Genomic DNA, 18800 nt, shown 5'->3' with positions numbered 1-18800 from the left:
TCCTTAAGCTAGAGCCTTATGCTATTCTTTTCCTTCATTTCAGGGAGTGGTGGAAAGGAAAGACTAGCAGACAGAGGTGTGTATGTATGACTCACCTGTTATGGCTGATGCTGTGTTGGTCTCATCCTCACACCCACACAGGCCCCTCTGTGCTTCCTCCTGCAAGCTGTTCCCTGAACTCGCACAGGAAAAATGCCTTTTCTGTGTTTTCCCTTCTCAGTAGCTTTCTTTAACTTGTGCATCTTTTCTTTTTTACATGCCTCCATTTTTTTAAAACAAGACTTCTGTCTCTGTGGTACTGATGTACGCTCACAACTGACATTGATTGCCAGGTTGACTGGGTCATGTTTTATATTCCGTGTTGTGGTGAAGTGGCAGCGTGTCTGATCCCAGTTCCCTTTGGCTGCCATGATATCTGGTGCTGCTGGCTGTGCGCGTGGGTTCTGGTATGTGTGTGTTCTCTGTATAACAAATGGTGTGCACAGCTTAAAGTCATATCTGCTAAGAAGCATTTCAGCACCAATAACAGTTGTAAAAATCACAACTTTATCAATTTCACCTCTATGCCCCTTGGGAATATTAAAAAAACAATCAAATTTTAATTTGTTAATCAAATTTCAATTAGCCTGCGTAGGTGAATTGATCTGAAATGCCTGAAAAATATTGACACGCAGCAACTTCTCCCAGCCGACTATGTTGGCTGGCCCCGTGTATGCTGTAGGTTAGAGTTGATTACAGCGTTGTGTTAGGTTTCGCACCTCCTGCAATATTGATCATTGGCCACTTCCTCCTTGTTTGGTGCATGATCAGCAGCTTGCCAGCCACTTTATCCCCAACCTACCTCCGTGTGCACGTCTCCAAACAGCATTCTAATATATTATTAATGGTCCCGCGGTTGCACAAGAGCAGCCCTCCACCCACAAGTATCCATTACTCACTTTCAGTGCATTTAACCAATACAAACTGCACAACAAATTGGGGCAGTTAATTTAAATTAAGGTGGAGAGGGAGATGGCAGGGGAAAGAGAGAGACGACAGCAGTCGAGGAGGATGAGAGGGCCGAATGAAGTTGTTTATCTGAGATGAAAGGTTGCTTTTATGTCACATCTGTTACTATTATACAGCTTAGGGTTTATAGATTTTGTATATCTGAAAAGGACCTTCACCTTCATCAAAGGGCTTTAAAAGATCCTTTTAGCAAAATTGAGAAGGGTCGTTCTTTAATCTTCATAAAGATATTTCCATGGAGAGTAGCTAAGCAACAGTTGCACCATGACTATATAGTTTAAGAAACAATACTGTAGTGTTGCAGTGGAGTTCCAGATAAATGAAGCAGATCGGCTAATTTTATTCCTCTTTAAAAAAAAAAAAAAAAAAGAAGAAATAGAGAAAAAAAAAGAAAGTGCTCACTTGAAGCTTTTCTTTCTCCCTCTCAAAGGAACGGGCCTGATGATGACTTTCATCCCGAGAGCACAGACGTTCCCCAGCTTTCTGTCTGATGAGCCTGAACAGGAGGAGAGCCAGCACCAGCGAGAGGCGCCGTCGCCCTCTAGTGGCTGTGAATCTAGTTGCAGCCTGAGACCCCTTCAATGACAGAGAATTGCTCCATCGACACTGGACTGAACACTTTACCCACTGCTTTAGAGAGGATGTAGAAATATGTATAGCGACATGTGTAATATATCATTTTATGGTGATAACTTACAGACAGTAGTGTCAACTGTAGAGCGATCGGTACGCGAAAAAAGGATCTCGAGGAGGATTGTACCTATTTTTTTGTGCGACGTGCGACAGCCGAAGTAGCTTCAAAGATTGTACCAAAAGGAAGAAAAAAAATCCTTTAACTGTTGTTTTCAAGTGTTTTATGTTGTCATTATCCCTTTAAAGCCAGCATGATTCTCCCCATCCCTGTTTTAAAGCACTACATCATACCTTACAAAACCTAAAAGCTACTAACACACCACGGCCCGCTGTAAACCAGTGTCAACTTTTATTACAAAACTCCTGAAATGCCATCAGGCTCGCTCCATTGATGTGCAGCCTCGGCAACCAATTCATGAGAAATTCCACCAGTTTTGACTCATAATACTCCCACACTCGCTGCTTTCAGCTTTTTTTTTTCTTCTCAAGAATGTGAAACTGATCAATGCCTTACACAAAAGACGCTCGATGCTGACGCCAGTGATGGATCAGCTGAATGAATATAACTGGCAAAGGGAAATAGTCATTCAGATATGTGCTTGAAGGATGTAGTAATGGACCGTCATGTCAGAAATGATCCAATGTAACCTTCGCACAGCATCTGCTTTAAAACTGCCAACCTTACCTTTCCACCAGAGCAATTTGATTTTAATAGCCACCAAGCACGTCGTCGTCCGACCCCTCTGAGGACTGGTTCATTTGCAAAAAGGTGTAAAGAGAGCGACCTGAGGGAGTAAGCTACGCAGAGCAGAGGTGATATTGGCATTTTGGGTCCAGGATGTGCTCTCTGGCAATTAAACATCATAACTACTTTTCATTCAACTTAATAACACAGTTTAATTTGGGGGAAAATAGATTAAAATCAGTGCATTTCTTTGAGAAAATGTACTTTGTTATAAATTTACTCTACTGCCTGGCACTCCCATTTCATAAGCTCAGAAATCAATCTTCCAACTTCAGTATATTTGTCCACTGATATGGAAAAAAAAGAAAGAAAAAAAAGCATAAAATCACTTTACCTGAAGTGGTTAGTGCTGATAAGCACCTACTCTAATTTGCCTAAGGGTTACCTGATACTATGTTACAGAATAAATGGTAGCCAAGAAAAGACACAATATGCGAAACTCCAAATCTTGTAAAAGTCTGCTGTTCGAAGTTGAGACAATGTGATACCAACATTTTTATAGTTAACTAAAAGTAGATGTGAAAACCAAAACAAAGTTAGCTAAAATAATGATAAAAACTAGACTTTTGAAAAGAATTAAAAGTGGCTGAAATGATTTTGTGAACTCATAGTTTTACTATTTGTTAGTTCAGTAAAAGCTTTGATGGATATGTTTATTGAGACTTTGTCTACATGATGGTGAACAGCTGCCTTCAAATAATGGGGTTTTATTGTTATACGTATGCCGATTTTTGATTTTTTTCTTTCACATATTCCCGACATACAGTGGTAATTAAAAAGACAAAGTCATACCGAAACAAATGTACCCTAAACTAAAGTGAAACATTTTCAGACAATAAAAACTGAACTGAAACTGAGCTGAAACAAGCAAACCCACTCTTAGCTCTATGAAGGTAACTGAATTTGTGTATCAGCACCACATTATTTTTGTCATGTTTTTTGGTACAGAGGAAATGAAACAATGTAACAAGTTTGAAACAGTAAGGCTAATGTTTTTTTGTTTCCAGGCTTTGTGATTGGCTGATGGCTTTGGAAACAGATCTACTCTTGTAAAGAAGACAAAAAAAACCCCCAAAAAACCACCCCCAGTTTCAAACCCAGCAGCCTAACAACTAACTACCCCTGCTAGTTCCCTGCAGCCCCCTTTTTCCATCCGCTTCCATTCCTCTCTGTAGCATGACGGAAACACTGCTGTGATTATGGTTTCTGCATCGTCCTCCTTGAGTAAGAAGTGCCTTCCGACACAGACCGTGGAGTGTGAGATCTAACCAAAGCAACGTCTTTGGCTTTTGAGTTTACCATCGCTGACCGGACAGTTTGCTTGGAATCTTCAAAACAGCTTTGCCACATTTCCTTTTTTCCCGGCTGTGAAATGCCATGTAACAGCATCAATACCGAGTATAACCTGTTAGCTGTGGGTGGCAATCACTAGACCCAACTTCATCGCTAAATATTTGTGGTGACGTTTTTCATGCATCAAATTTATGACTTTTTTTTTTCTTGTTCGTTCATTCTGAAATTACATTTCATTGTGGGTTAATCACAAAAGTTTCCAATGACAATCAGTTTTAGGCAACATAGGAGTCTCTCAGTGTCAAATGTAATCATTTTTAAAGGTGGGTTGTGTTTTTGTTGTTTGGTTTTTTGTTTTTTGGGAATGATGCTCTTTTGTCTTGGTTTTACATTTGAACAGTTGCTAAAGTACAAGCGCTTATTTTGTGTTTCGCAGTCGTCACTTTATTTTGTGCAAAATATTATATTAAAAAAAGAAAAACCGCAATCATGTCAATAATTTTATTAATTTAAGCCACAGATGATTGTTAGCCTGCATCGAGTCCACTGATACAGTTGTTGGCCACATTTAACTAAGCTGTTGTATAACTGAGTTGAGTCTTAGCTCCAGTATAGTAGTTCCATTGCACTGGTAGCTGTACTGAGAGGACTGGAGAAACTTCTAGTTGACTGTATTTGTCATTTGCCGTTTTATTTTTGTTCACTGTAGCTATTCACTTGTTTGTAGAAGTGTCAAGAAGAGCTGTTATCATTATTATATGATTGTGTTTGTGTCCACCATGTTTTGTGTTCTTATAGATTATAATAGCACTTTTAATACATGAGTGTAGGCCTACAGTTTTCACTAAATGTACATATGTAATGTTTTTGATGATTAAAAAAAGGTAATAAATTCAATGTTCTGCCATGTATCTGCTTTTTTTTGCCCTTTATGCCATCAGGATTCTTATTAAGTACATTTAGCATTCTTTTACTTTTTATTCTTAATGCTTTAGTGGAAAACAATATTGTAATGGGGAAAGTTTTGCAATAACACACAAGAGGAGTACAGTCATGTGAAAAAGAAAGCACAACCTCTTTCAGTTCTAAGGTTTTACGTAGGAGGGATTAAAAAAAAATCAGGTGGTACATAACAGGTCTTAAATTCGGGTAAATGCAACCTCAGATGAATCAGAAGGCATTGCATGTTACCCTGGCATTTGTGTTGTTATTCATTCGATAATGACTGAGCCAAATTCAGAAGCAGCGTGTGAAAAAAAATAAGTACAGGCTTAATTCTTCCATAGGAACTATGGGGTTCAGTAACAGTGATCATCGGGAATTGCGAACCTCTATAAAAGCTGATGTTTTAGCATTTAGCCAAAGAGGAAAGACGTCAGTAATTTTCTTAGGGTCATATTTCCAGACAATTTAAAGTCCATGATTCTGCAAAGATTGGACTGCATGTCCCAGCAAATTCACCCCGAGGTCAGGCTGTGCAGCGCTCAGTGACACTGCACCCAAGAGCTACCTCTCAGACTCTGCAGACCTCAGTTTATACATTAAATGTTAAAGTTCATTCCAGCAAGACGGATGTGTGGCTTGTTTAGAAGGGATGCCAGAAGAAAGCCTCTCCTGTTTAAAAGGAGCATTGCAGCACAGCTTTGGTTTGCAAGCTTGCATCTAAACAAGCCAAAGGACTGTGGACAGATGAGACCAGCATATCAGCACACCTCATACCAACTGTCAGACGCAGTGGAGGGCTGATGATTTAGGCTTGTTTTGAGTAAACCATGAACTCTTCTGTATACCACAGAGTGTAGAGTCAAATGTGAGGCCATCAGTCTGACAGTTGGACAAACTAGGTCATGCAACAGGACAATGATCCCAACTACAGCAGCAAATCTACAACAGAATGGCGGAAAAAGAAACAAATCAACATGTTGCAAAGGCCCAAAGTCCTGAACTTGGCTGAAATGCTGTGTTGGGACCTTAAACTAGCTGTCCATAAACATGCCTTTTTTATAATGAAGAGCGAAAATTCCCCCACAGTGAGACATTAACAAAAACAGTGTTCTCACACTTTCTGCAGTTTTGTTCAGTTGAAAAACACGAGCCCCTTACTCTACTTTTTAACATTGTTTCTGTGCATGTCGTGCTAAAAGCCAGAAAGCGCCTCTTCAGATCATTAGTGGCTTTGCGGGTGGTGGTTAACACACTTCTTTTTCTTACGCTTTCAAACTGAGGTTTCAGATAGAAGCAAACACCTCATTCTTTGCATCTGTCACTTTGGTTCGCAAACAGATGTATGGCACACTTCTTATCTTGGCTGTTTCATATCTCAGTTTTTTGTGCACCAAAGTCTGGTGGTTTGACAGATCGTTTTGTGTTTCTTTTACAGAGAGCAAATACTAAAAAGTAAGCAAAGGGCTAGACACTGAAGACCATATTACAAATTTTATTTATACCGTAACCTAAATATGACAGATTACAATGAAAATGTCACCAACAGGAAAGACAAATCCACCTACAGTAAATCAAATATAGGCGTTCAAATTTGCAGACATCTTGCAAATCTTCTGATGAAACCCACAGCGCTGGAATTGAACAGACTCTGCAATCATTCGCCACTTTGCAAAATGCTGGATTTTTCTGGGGGCTGCTTTCCTTTTTAGATCACCACGGCTCATCTTTTGCCCACGTGTCACCTGGTACCTCTTTGTGGGTTACAGGAAATGATTTGCTTTCTTAGAAACGACTACAGTCATCGATGATTCTGTCCAATTAGTCTACGAACTCAACTACACCTAACACAGGAAAACAAAAGGAAGCAGAGGCAGTGACACAGTTTTATTCGTACCACATGAAATCGTTTACAGTCACACACATCAGTTTCAGTATGGTCGGTCACGCTTGCATCATCTTTAGTGCCATCCCAGTCGAATGTACAGTTGCAGATTCTTGAATTGGAAGCGAATTGAAAGCAACAAACAAACTGATTATATTGTCCCTTTATGTTCCACATTTGTCTCGTTCTTAGCGGAATAGCCCGCATATCCATTACTGCCTCTGCCACTGCCTCCATTTCTATGGAGATAAATGAATTAGATTACACAAACAGCACACGGCTTAACAGTACTACAGCATCATAAACCCTAAATATTGATTTACGAAAGCAAGCTCGGAAAAACTCTGGAAACAAAACAATAAATACAGCTTGGAAAACTTTTGACAGCTTATCTTAAAATCAGTTTTACAACAGGAGAACAACAACAGGAACAAACACTCATCAATAAACAGCAGGCACACAAAGTCTGAGGAGCTACAAACTAAGCACAGGATTAGCTAATTAGAGCTTAGCTCCTGCGCGAAGAGTGTGATGTAACTAGAATGCAGCCATCCCAGACACAGAGCCCGTTGGGGTAAGAAACGGTCTCAAGTGATGGTACAGTGCTGAGTGACTGCTTTTCTCTTCCGTTAGATGATTAGACACCATTGTCAATCCCTGAATGGAAACCAGGAGGGATGAAAGTAAAAAGGAGGGCAATTACAAAGGCTTTTGTCAGTCGTTTTACTCGGGGGTTAGAGAAGTGAAAAGAACGATTACACGGCCCTTTGTCTTGTCTTCTGCGTGATTGTTACTGTCAAATACTGTTATGGGCAAAACAAATATTTCCTCAACAGTAATTATGCAGTACATACTACATTTAATTAGAGGGAGCAAGGCTGGACCCAAACAGCCCCTGTCAGCGTTCTGACTCCCAGATAAGCACCAACTTGTTAGCTCATTTGAAACCACGGCGTGAATGCTAATCAGTGTCAGCGTGATCCACGCATATAATTACAAGATATCAAATAAATTATTTGTTCATGTCAACACAGGTAGATTTCTTTTTTCTCTCAGATAAACTTTGATGGGCTTTGTTTGTGAAAGGCTGGAAGGTGCACGCACACAAAGCTGTGACAGATCAACATCATCCAGTACCTCACGTTCGTGCGTGTGTTTATTTATTACACTGTCGTTGGTGCGATGTGGTTTTCATGGATCGGACAGTCTGTACGTTGGCATAAACGGGACAGTTTCTGATCTGTCTGGACTTCTTTATCCTGGGACACATGGGGATGTTCTCATAGAAGTTTGGCTGTGAGGATGTGAGGAAGTGAATGTTAATGCTTTTTAAGCCACTACACCAAAACAGGCAGTAGAGGTGAAGCAGCTTGGCAAAATGTAGTTACTTTTTCCACCAATATGGGCTCACGCTAATAAATAACACATTCAAATTATATCAAAATTGTGTAAAAAGATCAGCTAATTATTAAATAGCTTGTGTATATTTTTACATCAAATAATTAAACTCAGGACATCGATACTGTAATAACATTTTGACAAGCTGCTTGTCTTCAAAAACACTTTCAGTTAACATTGAAGTTAATTAGCATTAGTTAAATGAGTGGGCGGTGCCATTAACTGAGATTAGCTGTAAAGGGTGATGGTTTTGTAATTAAGTGCAAGTCTGATGAGAAGGTACGGGAGTGCCTTAAAGGTGTCGAGAGTAAAGAGGAGAGTAGATAAAATGAACGTGGCGATGCCTACCTGTCTCTGGGATGGGTGCAGTTTGACTCTGTACTCCTTTCTCTTGTTCCTCTTTCTGCAGGGTTTTCAGACAAAAAGGATTTTCATTACTGTCCAAAAAAACCAAACCTAACTGCGCTACACCAGAAGATTTCCAAGATAGTAATGATATTTTCTCATGAACACATTTCTTCAAGGAGCACAGGTTTAAAGAATTAAAGGGTGACATTTGTTAGGCATGTATGGAGCTTGAGATGGAAGTATGCTCCCTGCTAAACATCAGGATGTCAGCGTTATCACACTATGAGCTGAACCATCAGTGCTCACTCCGTACTTATCTGTGTTTATTGACAGAGCACCCCTTACTTTAGTTTGCTGATATCTTACCTGTGCCTCATTACTACTATGATGATGGCAATAAATAGACAGAGTCCAGCAGCTCCAACCCCGATGTAAATGTACATCATGTATAACGACAGGCTGAACCAACCTGGTTATGTGCAGGAGGGAGAAAAACAGAAGAAACAAAAATCAAACTGGGAACAAAACTGTGAAAATTAGTTTCCTGAATAATTCTATGTCATACAGCAGTGTCCGATTAGTGTTTTCGATTTGTTCCATTACACACATATGGTGCAACCAGTGCTTTTTCAGATACGCAGTGACACAGCTCGGACTTTTAGCCACAAACCTCTGTGGTTTCAGCGTGCATAAGAGTCTTCTGAGCTGCGTGAATGTGCGAGTGACATCACATGCTTTGTTTTCTTTAATTTCATTATCATCACTGGCCTTATTTACTTGCATGCACTTTTTAATGTCAATTCACAACAAATTTAAACAATCATAGACACACACACAGCTGAATGTATGCATGTCTTAAAAACTTCATGATGCTTGCTTCGTACCTGAAGCCACAGTGGTGAGCTGCAGGGTGGTAGTTTGCTGTCCTGCATCGGTGTTAAATGTACAGCGGTAGAAACCGCTGTCTTCCTGTGTCACGTCAGTCAAGTGCAGACTCATATCCAGGCTGTCCTCACAGCTGACCCGGCCCCTGTCGCTGTAGTCCTCCGCCAACAGGCCTTGCTCCACCTTCTTGCACACTCCAACAATGGTCCACGACTGGCCGTGCAGCATCCTCTCCAATATGACCTGGTTAACGGTGCCATTATGCTGATAGTTACATCTGATGGTCAGGTTGCTGTTCTGCTCTACTAGCAGCTCTTGGTTTGAAACGGCCTCCTGTGTGGGAGCGGGCTCTGTGGGGTCTTCCTCCGGTGGCTCATCTGTAAGCGAAAGAAAGAAATCTAAAAATATGTGGTGGAAATTACAGTATGGCACCTTTCTAGGTTTCATATTCCACCATTTTTAATCACTAAGCGGGGGAGGTGGGAATGATACTAGAGAGCTCAGAACGTGCGCTCTCACGCTTTCTGCCATATTTACCTAAATCCTCCACCTGAATGTGCCGGGTCCAGGGTCCCCGAGGGAAGGTCTGAACAGAGCACTCGTAATGCCCGATATCCTGATGGGTAACGTTCCTTATGGAAATACTGCCATCCATGGGACCGCTCTTCAGGAACTCCACTCTCCCATCGAAACGATGTGATAAAACCACTCCAAAATCAGGGTGGAAAACAGCCACTGGTTTTTTTTCTGACCTTTTTGTCCAAGACACCATGCTGAGGTTGCCATCCCAGGGGCACAAGCAATGCAGAACCATCCCCTCCTCCAGCCTAACCGTAGCAGGCACTCTCTGCTGGACAGCAACTGGACAAAGGGATTGAATTTTTCTGTTGTTAACATCTGAGTCATGACACAACACAGATAACAAAATCTCCATAAAGCTACAAAATTACACATTTTTAAGAAGGAAGGAGTAAATCTAACGTTCATACAGTTTATTCTACTATAATAGTTTTCCTTTACTGGCAGAGAACCTCTATCGGGTTTACACATACACAATGAGAGCCCTCTACTTGAAGAATACCAGAGCAATTCACAACTCTGAGATCATCCCTCGGCCTATGGTAATTAGGCTAATTTAAGCCAGTACACATAAAAACAGCTGACAATAGCTGGTGATCAAGCCTCCAAGTTTTTCAAAGCCTTTTATCTGAGTTGAATGACAATTTGTTTCAAATCCAGTGAAGCCCTTGGGAGAGCCAAGTCTGGAATAATAATGTCTAGAAAGACTTATGATCACAGGCTTATCATCGACTTTAAATAAGAATGAAAAGTTACATTTGTTTTTTTTTTTAATGATTTAGATATCAGAAAATGATTTTGTTAAATGACTTTAAAAACAGCCTTAAAGCCAAAAAAGCCATCAGTTTTAAAACTGTTAGTAAAAGTATTTGTTACAGCACTTTTTCCAATTAAAAAACAAACACTGCAAATTCAAAAAATATATTTGAATTAAAAAAATAAAGCCCATACCTTTAAGAAAAGGGAGAAAGATAAGTACCACGAAGTACCAGCAGTCCTTTTGTACAGCTTCCATCTTGCCCCACAGAGGGAGAATGAAAGCTGCATTGATGAGACGAGTGGAGGCACCCAGGCTACACTTCCTGCTAGCTCTGTCGCTACAGAGAAGCACTTGAGCTACTGGGGCGCACTTCATGGTAGCCCACTGTTTACTCCTTCAACACAAAGGAGCACTTTATCACCAGGACTGGGATTGGGTGGCAAACTTGTGACATAATACTGCTTGGTGGCTTTTATAATGAAGTTTTTCTAGAGCAATATCTAAGTATAATTTAAAAATCAAAATCCATAATAACATATTACAAATTTGAAACTGAAAGAGGAACACATGCCCTGCCTCGGCTTCCTGTGAACACCAAAGATTTCTTTCCTGTGTTTCTGGAATACTTTGTGACGATTTTCACCAGTAAGCCAAACGTGGCACAGTGTGGAAAAGCACCTTACCACCACTGCCACCACCACAAACGGTGAACCGAAAACACCAGTGGTCTCAAAATGAAAATGTATCAACTGAAATTAGACCAAACACGACAAGCTGAGATTATTTTAATATAATTCACATTTAAAAGATGGAAACATGGTACAAAAATCCATAAAAAACAAACACTGTTCAAGTATTAAGCAGCTGAGAAATGTTTTCAAGGCACTCCAGTAGGTAGGTGTTCATGTGTTCCTGGCTGCTGTCTGCATCTGCATTTTACAAATAAATAAATAATAAATAAGCACAAACAGTGGAATGTGGAAAACCTTAAATTGTACAAATTTCGTACAGAGACGGACGCTGATACGAAACAAAATTCATGCCTACCCTTCTTTGCGATGGTATGAGCCTTCTCAATTCTCAATCTAACAGAAGGACACTTCAAAGCAGTCTTGGCCTTTGAGAGAAAATGAGGAACAGATTATGGAGAGGATAGTAGTTTGTTTTTTTCATAATCAGGAGATTAAAAAACATTGATCATCTCGGATGAAAGTGAGAGAACGGTCAAGCTTTCTGGCAAATCTCTCTTACAGGCAGACAATCAAGCAGGCAGGCAGAGGATTTCATTTGCCACGGATCAACCATAAACTCAAATACCAGCCAATAAAAGCACACTCAAATAAAAGTTTTAGTACTAGGATGTGTGCGTGTATGTACCCTCTGATTGTTATGGAGCAATGCCCAAATTGCAGAAGCTCCCATACAGCGGGTCTCCATCACTTTACTTTCGAGGCAGGATAGCAGCACCTTCATGGCTTTGTCTGAAAGGAATAAAGACGTGCAGATCGTTATGGGGGATTCGCAACTCAATAAGGCTTGAAAATGACTTTTTTTGGACACATGCTAGATGCAGGAATTCTCTTCAGTGCCATAAAAATGAAGAAAAGACCTCAACGAGCTCCAGCTAAAAGAGAGAGCCCAGAAAAACACAGCTGTAAGCAACACACTATAAAATGGAGAAAGAAACAACAACCTTGTTCTACAATGGAAAATTCGCTGCACTCACACTCATCTCCAGGTGTGAAACAGCTGGAACTTATTCTATATGACATCCGTAGCAGCAAAGGAGATCCACCAAAAGATAAGAGGTGATGGACGTTTGAATCAGTATATAAACATAAAGACTTTGATTCACTGTATAGGACTCTAATGAAGTCACTGTGGGGGGGTTAAAAACAGATAACTAACAATACAAATAGTTATGACATACATAAAGAATTACTATGTTTAATAAAGTGCTCATCATTTTTACCCGATTCAACTACCAACGCTGTGGAAAGTCCCAAACTGACAGAGGTTTCAGATACCTGGGGAAAAACTTGCCGTTTTCTTAATGTAAACAGATTAATCACGAAGTCAAGAAACGTTCAGGATAATTGTTTTATAAAGTTTAACAGGGTAAACAACATGAAGCTGATCAAGTGTTTACAATGAGCGCAATCGTGCCATTTGATTTTTCCACCCGGCACATCTGGACTGATCTAATGTGGAACTCTGAACAGAGCTATGGAAATGGTACTCTAAGCTTTGTAAGGTTGGTCTGCTTATTTTCCAACTGACTTTGAATCAAGACTCCAAAAAGACAACGGCGCTGAAACGAAGATGAAGAAGACTGAATGGCAACAACTTCTGGGCCCAAATCTGGAGCATGCAGAGAGCAGGCGCCTGGTTCGGTCATCGAATTCAACCTTCTTGTATTCAAAACACATCTGGAAAACCTGACAGACTTTCTTTTTCCCACTTCAACCACAACTCACTGAAACTTAGAGGAGAGTAACAAAACGAGAACAGATTAATCACCGGATTACTGGCTGTGCATCATCTGCTTTTACAGTACAGGTCCCACGGCATTATTGCCATCAAAGTTTCCTTGAAAGTCTCAGTAGCTGCTCAGTAATTTTAATAGCACATATTTTCTTTGCATAATTCAGATCTATTAAACGAAGGCTGTTGTAAGCTAGTCTAGACCCTGAAATTAACTTTAACTTAACAGAAAAATGATATTTAGTCTCATGGATAACACAAAAGTTTATTTTATGTGCAGTGAAGTGAACAAAGGAAAAAAAGGTTTTTCTCCTCTGCTATTATCTGAGTAGCATAGCTCGCAGCAACATTAGTCATAAGTCCTTAACTTATTTAATCTTGCTGATTTTCGATCAAGCAATGAGATTTTTTTTTTTTGCTCATTTTCTCTATTGTGATTGATGGAAATCTTGCTGTATGCAAAACACAGGAAACATGATCTTTCCACAGGAAACCAGATATACGGTCACATAGTTTTTGCACCTGGTCCCACAACTCCCACCTGCAGCGTGCACTGCATGGGGGACACGATCGGTCTTTCATTCTCACAGACTTCCTTCGCTTTCATCTCTGTGTTGTAGAATCACTGACAGTCAGATCTCTGTTGTATTCGACCTACATTTGCAAACATAAATTTAAAAGTGCTTAATATTATATATCTATATATATCTATCTATATATATATTTTATCTATCTATCTATCTATCTATCTATCTATCTATCTATATCTATATCTATATCTATTTTATTTTTAGTAGCTTGAATTCTCAGAGCTGTTACTGATACCACTCAGTCTCCATTCTCAATTCAGAAGCTCCGCATCACAGTAATATAATGTGTGCACTACACCTAGTATATACGATACTATTCATACTGTGTGTACTTTCAAAAGTCACTTTCTGTTTAGTTTCTGTTCAGCAGTCCTGTCAATATAACCCAGTCCAAGGGTGCTAAAGTTTGCTAACCAGCTGATTGCAGACAGCTCCCTTTAGCATCAGGCTATGACTGCCTGGAGTTTTATAAGGTAGGGCTGAGATGAGAGCAGAGAGTATGTAACCGCACGAGTCTGTTTTGTTTTGATTTTTTTTTTTGCACATGATATAAAACTAAGCGAATAAACAGAGTGAAAGTATTAAATAAAGACCAGACTGTTCATTTTCAGTACATTTGATAACTTGCAAACTTTTAAAAGCAATGACATGTGGTATGTTTTATTTTCCCTTCTTATAATCTGAGTCAGTGCAGCCTAAGCAACTAACGTGTGGGCCCATTAAGCTTTTGCAACTCTACAGATAGATTTCTTTTTTTAAACAAACCTGATTGGATCTTTTACAAGTTTGAGGTTCATGCACAGAGCAAATAATGAGACCTGGACAGAGCAACTTAAAAACATTAGACCACTAAAAGAGATCCAGAAGTTCATAAGAAGATGACCTGGAAGGGGTAACTTTGGGTAAACTGAAAATCAGGTATGTTTTGTTTTGCATTTTATAGGTGCAGTTGCAGAACTTCATGATGGTAGCACAAAAGTACAAATTTTATACACTTAAAAAGAGAAACTGATCTAAGATGACTTACTGATGCAAATGAGCTACCACCAGAAAGCACATACCTTAGGTGCACCACAAGTCCCTCTGTGGTTGATGACTTTTACGGAGAGTGAACAAAGTGACTCAGCGGGGAACATTTAGCTGCACTGAACTTTTCCCTAATCACTGACTTGCACTGTGGACACAGAATGCTGACAAATCTCTTATTGAACTTCCCCTTTTGGTCTTTTATTTCTTTTTTTCATATCCCTGAGTGAGATTCCTAAATTTAATCCTTGCTTAACTTCCATACCATTGGCAATGACGTATGACTTGTTGGCAGGGCAGAAGCAGAGGTTCTGAAGGGTGAGCAGCGCGTGCCGTCGATGTGGCGCCAAGTCTGCCAGCAGTTCCAGCGCTCCGGTCAGCCTGAGGATACTCTGCTGGCCGTCCTCTGTGAACGAGAGACTGGCCAGCAGCCTCAGCCATAGGCCCAGAAGGCTCCAACCACTACTTACAGACGTGGCTTTAACACCAGCAGCCTTGGGCACCGGTACTGACAAGAAGGCTTGAAGGAAGTTATTCTGAGAATCACAGAAATGGAACAAGAGTGGACAGAGATTAAAGTTTCAGTCATAACAACAGTGAAAGAGTTTTGGACAGGGTAAAAGTGAGATTGCCTAACATCATTTTTGAACCTTTTTCATTTTAATTTGCTACTTGTCTTGCCTACTAATTCTATGTACATAATGTCTCTTACCTTCTGCAGGAGACATCTGCAGTCACGGGACATGACTAGGTTAGCCAAGAGGGAGAAAGCTAGATTCTGGATGATGCTGTTATCTGGGGCAAGCGCTGAAGCCAGCTTCATGACAGAGTGCATCAGTGAGCTAGTGGAGGAGCTTTTAGATCCTGGTACAAGGCCAGGGCCACTGCCACAAAGAGAACTGCATGCTGGGAACAGAAAAAGGAAAATGGCTTTATTAATCTGCTCTTATTCATTTATATTTATAAGAACATTAAAATAAAACATGCTTATTTTGCACTTTGTGGATGTCTGGATCTACATCTCTCACACACACACACCCACACACACACACACACACACACACACACACACACACACACAAAAACACAAAAAAAATACACATAAAATCACATGCCTGTACTTCACTGTGAAGTCTTATGTCTGGACTGGAATCACAACTTCCCTCGCCAATTTCAGCATTAAGAAAAGTCAAACACACATACAGTGAAACCATTTTTTTCTTGTTGTTGGAAGTACTCTCACTCTTTTTTTTGTTTATCTTAATGCTGGCTAGCTCGCCAGACAGCAGCATTAGTAGCTGCATAAACAGACTGAGGACTTGTCTTGCACGGCTGTCTGCCCACCACACCTAAACATCTCCACGCGGCTGCATGGAGAGCTTACTTTGGTGTAAAGACAGTCTAGCTAAATGACCAAAATGATGAAGACAAGTGGAACTTGTGCACCAATACAGAACATAACATATATGTGAAGGAAGAATACAGCCTTAAGTGCTGACAGGCACAAGCTAAGAGCCAAGAAAAACAAAATATGATGAAAAAGAGTCCTAAAGTAACTTTAAGCCTTTCACAGGTGGAATCGGAGAGTTTCAGAAACACTTTTGAAAAGCACTTCATTTATTTAATATTCAGTCACCACGAAAATACTCGAGTGATGACAATTAGGCTCGTTTGACTCTGGGTGGGAAGTAAATCATGTAGCTACAATTTATTCTACTAAGAAGCCACATTCACATCAGCATAACTGACATGACTAATTGGCATGGATGTACATTACACACAAAATACAGAAATTAACAAGCTTAAGTTGAAGAGAATTGACAAGGCAGCCTGAAACTGACTGACGTTTCTTGTTGGAGAAAATGACAGCTTGATGGTTTTGCTAATCCTAGATTGGAAACAGGCATATGCTGATCTTAGCCTGCGGTTATCTCAATACCTGTCAAGAAACCTGGTGTGTCATAAAACTGACAAGGGGGATCTGCTTTAATAAGTAACCGTTTCTCTGATACGAGTCAGCTACTGATTAATTATTTTGCAGCCATGCAACATATACTTCAAAAGGAGAGATCCCTGCATGTAAGTGGAGAAAAGATTTTCATTTGTTTTACTTTCTGTGTGTCTGAGGGAGCAAGTTTTGGGCTGCTCCAAAAATATCTGTGGAAAATATGTGTGGCACAGATGAAAACAACAATCCGACTCGAACTAGCAGCGCTAACAAAGCTTTGGATGAAGGAGGTAGACTGGAGATGAAAGGTTCAGCAGAAATGTAGCGGTCTCGGGAGACCGAGTGGTAGCCTGAGGGTGTATGGTGTAATACTGAGCCTGGCTGCATGCAGGCTGAACACAACCTGCTGTTCAGTTAACCTTTAGGGAAATACTGTGCCCGACTTCACTGCTTTCTGGTGCTTCACAGCTTGAGCTTATGGGGGGTCTAAAGCGAGGGAGTTTAGATCAGAGCGTGCACACGCACCCACTGAGGAACTGATGCCAATCAAATAGAGATATGCATACGCACGCACGCACAGATGCACACATTTTCACAAACGTTCATAGGTGTTGCACATAACCCCCCCACACCACCACCAATGATGAAACTGATTTCTAAGCCAGTCGCACATGCATGCATGCACACAAACACATCAAAGGTACCACAAGCTGTTTATCAAAGTACATTTTTCCAACCGTTTCCTTCCTATGAATCTTTCAATTTTTCCACTCAAAAAGGGTTTTTTTTTCCTCTTTTTCTTGCACGTCTTTTTGGTTTCCACATACATGGTTCTTACACTTGCATGATGGAATACTGGTACCTCGAGCAGCACATAGATGCTCTGTTCCTCTCCACATCATGCTCTAAAACTGGCTGCTCTGCATACAGCGAGACAGCTGTGCAGCCTGACCTCTGGATGCCACACTGTGCCTATTGTGAGTGGCAAGCAAGAAGGCACTGGGTCTTATACAGTTGAGATGCAATGCAGCTCTGTGGTTATTAGAGAGAACAATGGGACTCTCAGTGCAAAGTGTGTATGACTCAGTCAGATTGCCATATACAGACAGAGGCGATGGGCAGGCACGGGCCAGGCACAATGCCTACACAAACACACAAGCATACACACTCAGGCAAACATAAACACACAAACATGCAGACCTGTTGCGCAGTTGGCCGTGTAGACGCACAGAAGCTCCAGAACTGCCTCCATAGTTGCGTCGTCCAATAGGAGCCAAGGCCAAAGGGCATTGAGCGCTTGTGTTAGGTGAGCATCTGTGGCAACCACCTACAAACGCAAACAGATTTTACACACACGCGCATGATTTATACAACAGCTCCGACACAGATGACAGTAATCAACTTAAAATGCCTCAATATTTTCCTAAGCGTGCAGGAAACGCACACAAGGAGGAGACTGATGGCAGGGTAAACACTGCAGTGGAGCCTTCATGGCTTTTTAGTCTGAGCTAACCGACAGTGACTGAAAGGCCACTTAGAAAATGAAAACCAGCTAAAAAGCCTCATAAGTAATGACATTATAGGGTGCGAGAAGCTAAACTTGCTGAGATGTTAGCTGAGCCGTGTGCATTTAGGCAAATTTCATTCACAGAACAGCGCCGGTACTCTGGGGTTGCATTAAAAACCAATTAGCAGTGGGGAATTAAAAGGTAGGCACAGAGGCTTACTTTGCATTCATCGTTGCAATAAAGAGCACTCCGCAGGATCTCCACAGTCAGCTTGACTTCCTTCAAATAGCCCTCTTCCTGATAATATGGGAAAACAAAAAAATAAAGTCCAATAGGCTTCATTTTCCAAAGTTAAAAACACTCTTTACCGCAGTCATTAAAAGCTTATAAGAACAGTAAGCAGACTTTCTGCTGACAAGTACAACCCATATTCATAACATTTACCCAAAAACTCATTCGTGTCCAATTCAGTTTGTTATTCTATCCAAAGGGAAAAGAAATGCTGAGATTGGAAATTTCCAGCCAGTCTGTGCTCACCTTTTTGCGGTGGGAAGCCTTGCCGGGCCGGACTGACTCCAAGTGGAGCTGGGAATGAGTTTGCTTCAGCTGCTCCACACAGGTGTCAATTAAACCAGCTAGAACACAAGACAACCCGAGGTTCACACTAGGTTAAACTATCACCAAGATACCACGTTTCTACTGTTATCCAAGCACTTTTAAACACAATCACAAAAATAGCTCAATAATAGGTTTGCTTCAAAGATTAAC

At 40.6% G+C, this 18800-nt stretch overlaps 3 protein-coding genes across 9 annotated transcripts in view; 1 reads left to right on the top strand and 2 right to left on the bottom strand.

Moving 5' to 3' along the window:
* The window catches only part of dok6 (docking protein 6), a 56187-nt gene extending 51607 nt beyond the window's left edge, over positions 1-4580 (top strand). The window contains exons 9-10 of one of the 3 annotated variants that reach the window (XM_039616913.1): positions 44-76; positions 1439-4580. In XM_039616913.1, the coding sequence (XP_039472847.1) occupies positions 44-76; positions 1439-1593 (188 nt within the window). In that variant the 3' untranslated portion in view covers positions 1594-4580. The remainder of the gene's footprint in view (positions 1-43; positions 77-1438) is intronic. The other 2 variants (XM_039616914.1, XM_031750080.2) reach the window with 2 other exon arrangements.
* A 1914-nt stretch (positions 4581-6494) lies between these two features.
* Positions 6495-11123, bottom strand: cd226 (CD226 molecule). 3 transcript variants are annotated; one of them, XM_031749971.2, is made up of 7 exons: positions 10668-11123; positions 9675-9998; positions 9137-9514; positions 8619-8721; positions 8253-8307; positions 7644-7800; positions 6495-6745 (listed from the first exon to the last, which is right to left on the bottom strand). In XM_031749971.2, exons 1-6 carry the CDS (start codon positions 10849-10851, stop codon positions 7663-7665), a joined length of 1182 nt encoding a protein of 393 aa, XP_031605831.2. In that variant the 5' UTR covers positions 10852-11123; the 3' UTR covers positions 6495-6745; positions 7644-7662. The 3 variants fall into 3 exon arrangements, with proteins under 3 accessions (XP_031605831.2, XP_039473298.1, XP_031605832.2); XM_039617364.1 differs by having other exon boundaries at positions 6495-7800; XM_031749972.2 differs by lacking the exon at positions 7644-7800.
* Positions 11124-11245: 122 nt separating this feature from the next.
* Positions 11246-18800, bottom strand: part of rttn (rotatin) — a 33636-nt gene continuing 26081 nt past the window's right edge. For all 3 annotated transcript variants that reach the window (XM_039617361.1, XM_039617362.1, XM_031750019.2), the window contains exons 42-49: positions 18570-18667; positions 18252-18329; positions 17725-17851; positions 15289-15482; positions 14842-15112; positions 11854-11957; positions 11524-11593; positions 11246-11405 (exon numbers count right to left, since the gene is read on the bottom strand). In XM_039617361.1, the coding sequence (XP_039473295.1) occupies positions 11326-11405; positions 11524-11593; positions 11854-11957; positions 14842-15112; positions 15289-15482; positions 17725-17851; positions 18252-18329; positions 18570-18667 (1022 nt within the window). In that variant the 3' untranslated portion in view covers positions 11246-11325. The remainder of the gene's footprint in view (positions 11406-11523; positions 11594-11853; positions 11958-14841; positions 15113-15288; positions 15483-17724; positions 17852-18251; positions 18330-18569; positions 18668-18800) is intronic.

This window comes from Oreochromis aureus, linkage group 9, assembly GCF_013358895.1.
Source record: "Oreochromis aureus strain Israel breed Guangdong linkage group 9, ZZ_aureus, whole genome shotgun sequence".
In the NCBI taxonomy this organism is placed as follows: domain Eukaryota; kingdom Metazoa; phylum Chordata; class Actinopteri; order Cichliformes; family Cichlidae; genus Oreochromis; species Oreochromis aureus.
This window is presented reverse-complemented; position numbering and strand designations above follow the sequence as displayed.

What these genes read in the sequence shown, in the direction of transcription:
- cd226 (XM_039617364.1), bottom strand. Translation starts at nt 10,851, where the DNA reads ATGAAGTGCGCCCCAGTAGCTCAAGTGCTTCTCTGTAGCGACAGAGCT. An exon ending in CTTTCTCCCTTTTCTTAAAG is followed by an intron (nt 9,999 to 10,667) that starts GTATGGGCTTTA and finishes CCCTTTGTCCAG; the next exon opens with TTGCTGTCCAGCAGAGAGTG. An exon ending in GCTCACCACTGTGGCTTCAG is followed by an intron (nt 8,722 to 9,136) that starts GTACGAAGCAAG and finishes GCACATAACCAG; the next exon opens with GTTGGTTCAGCCTGTCGTTA.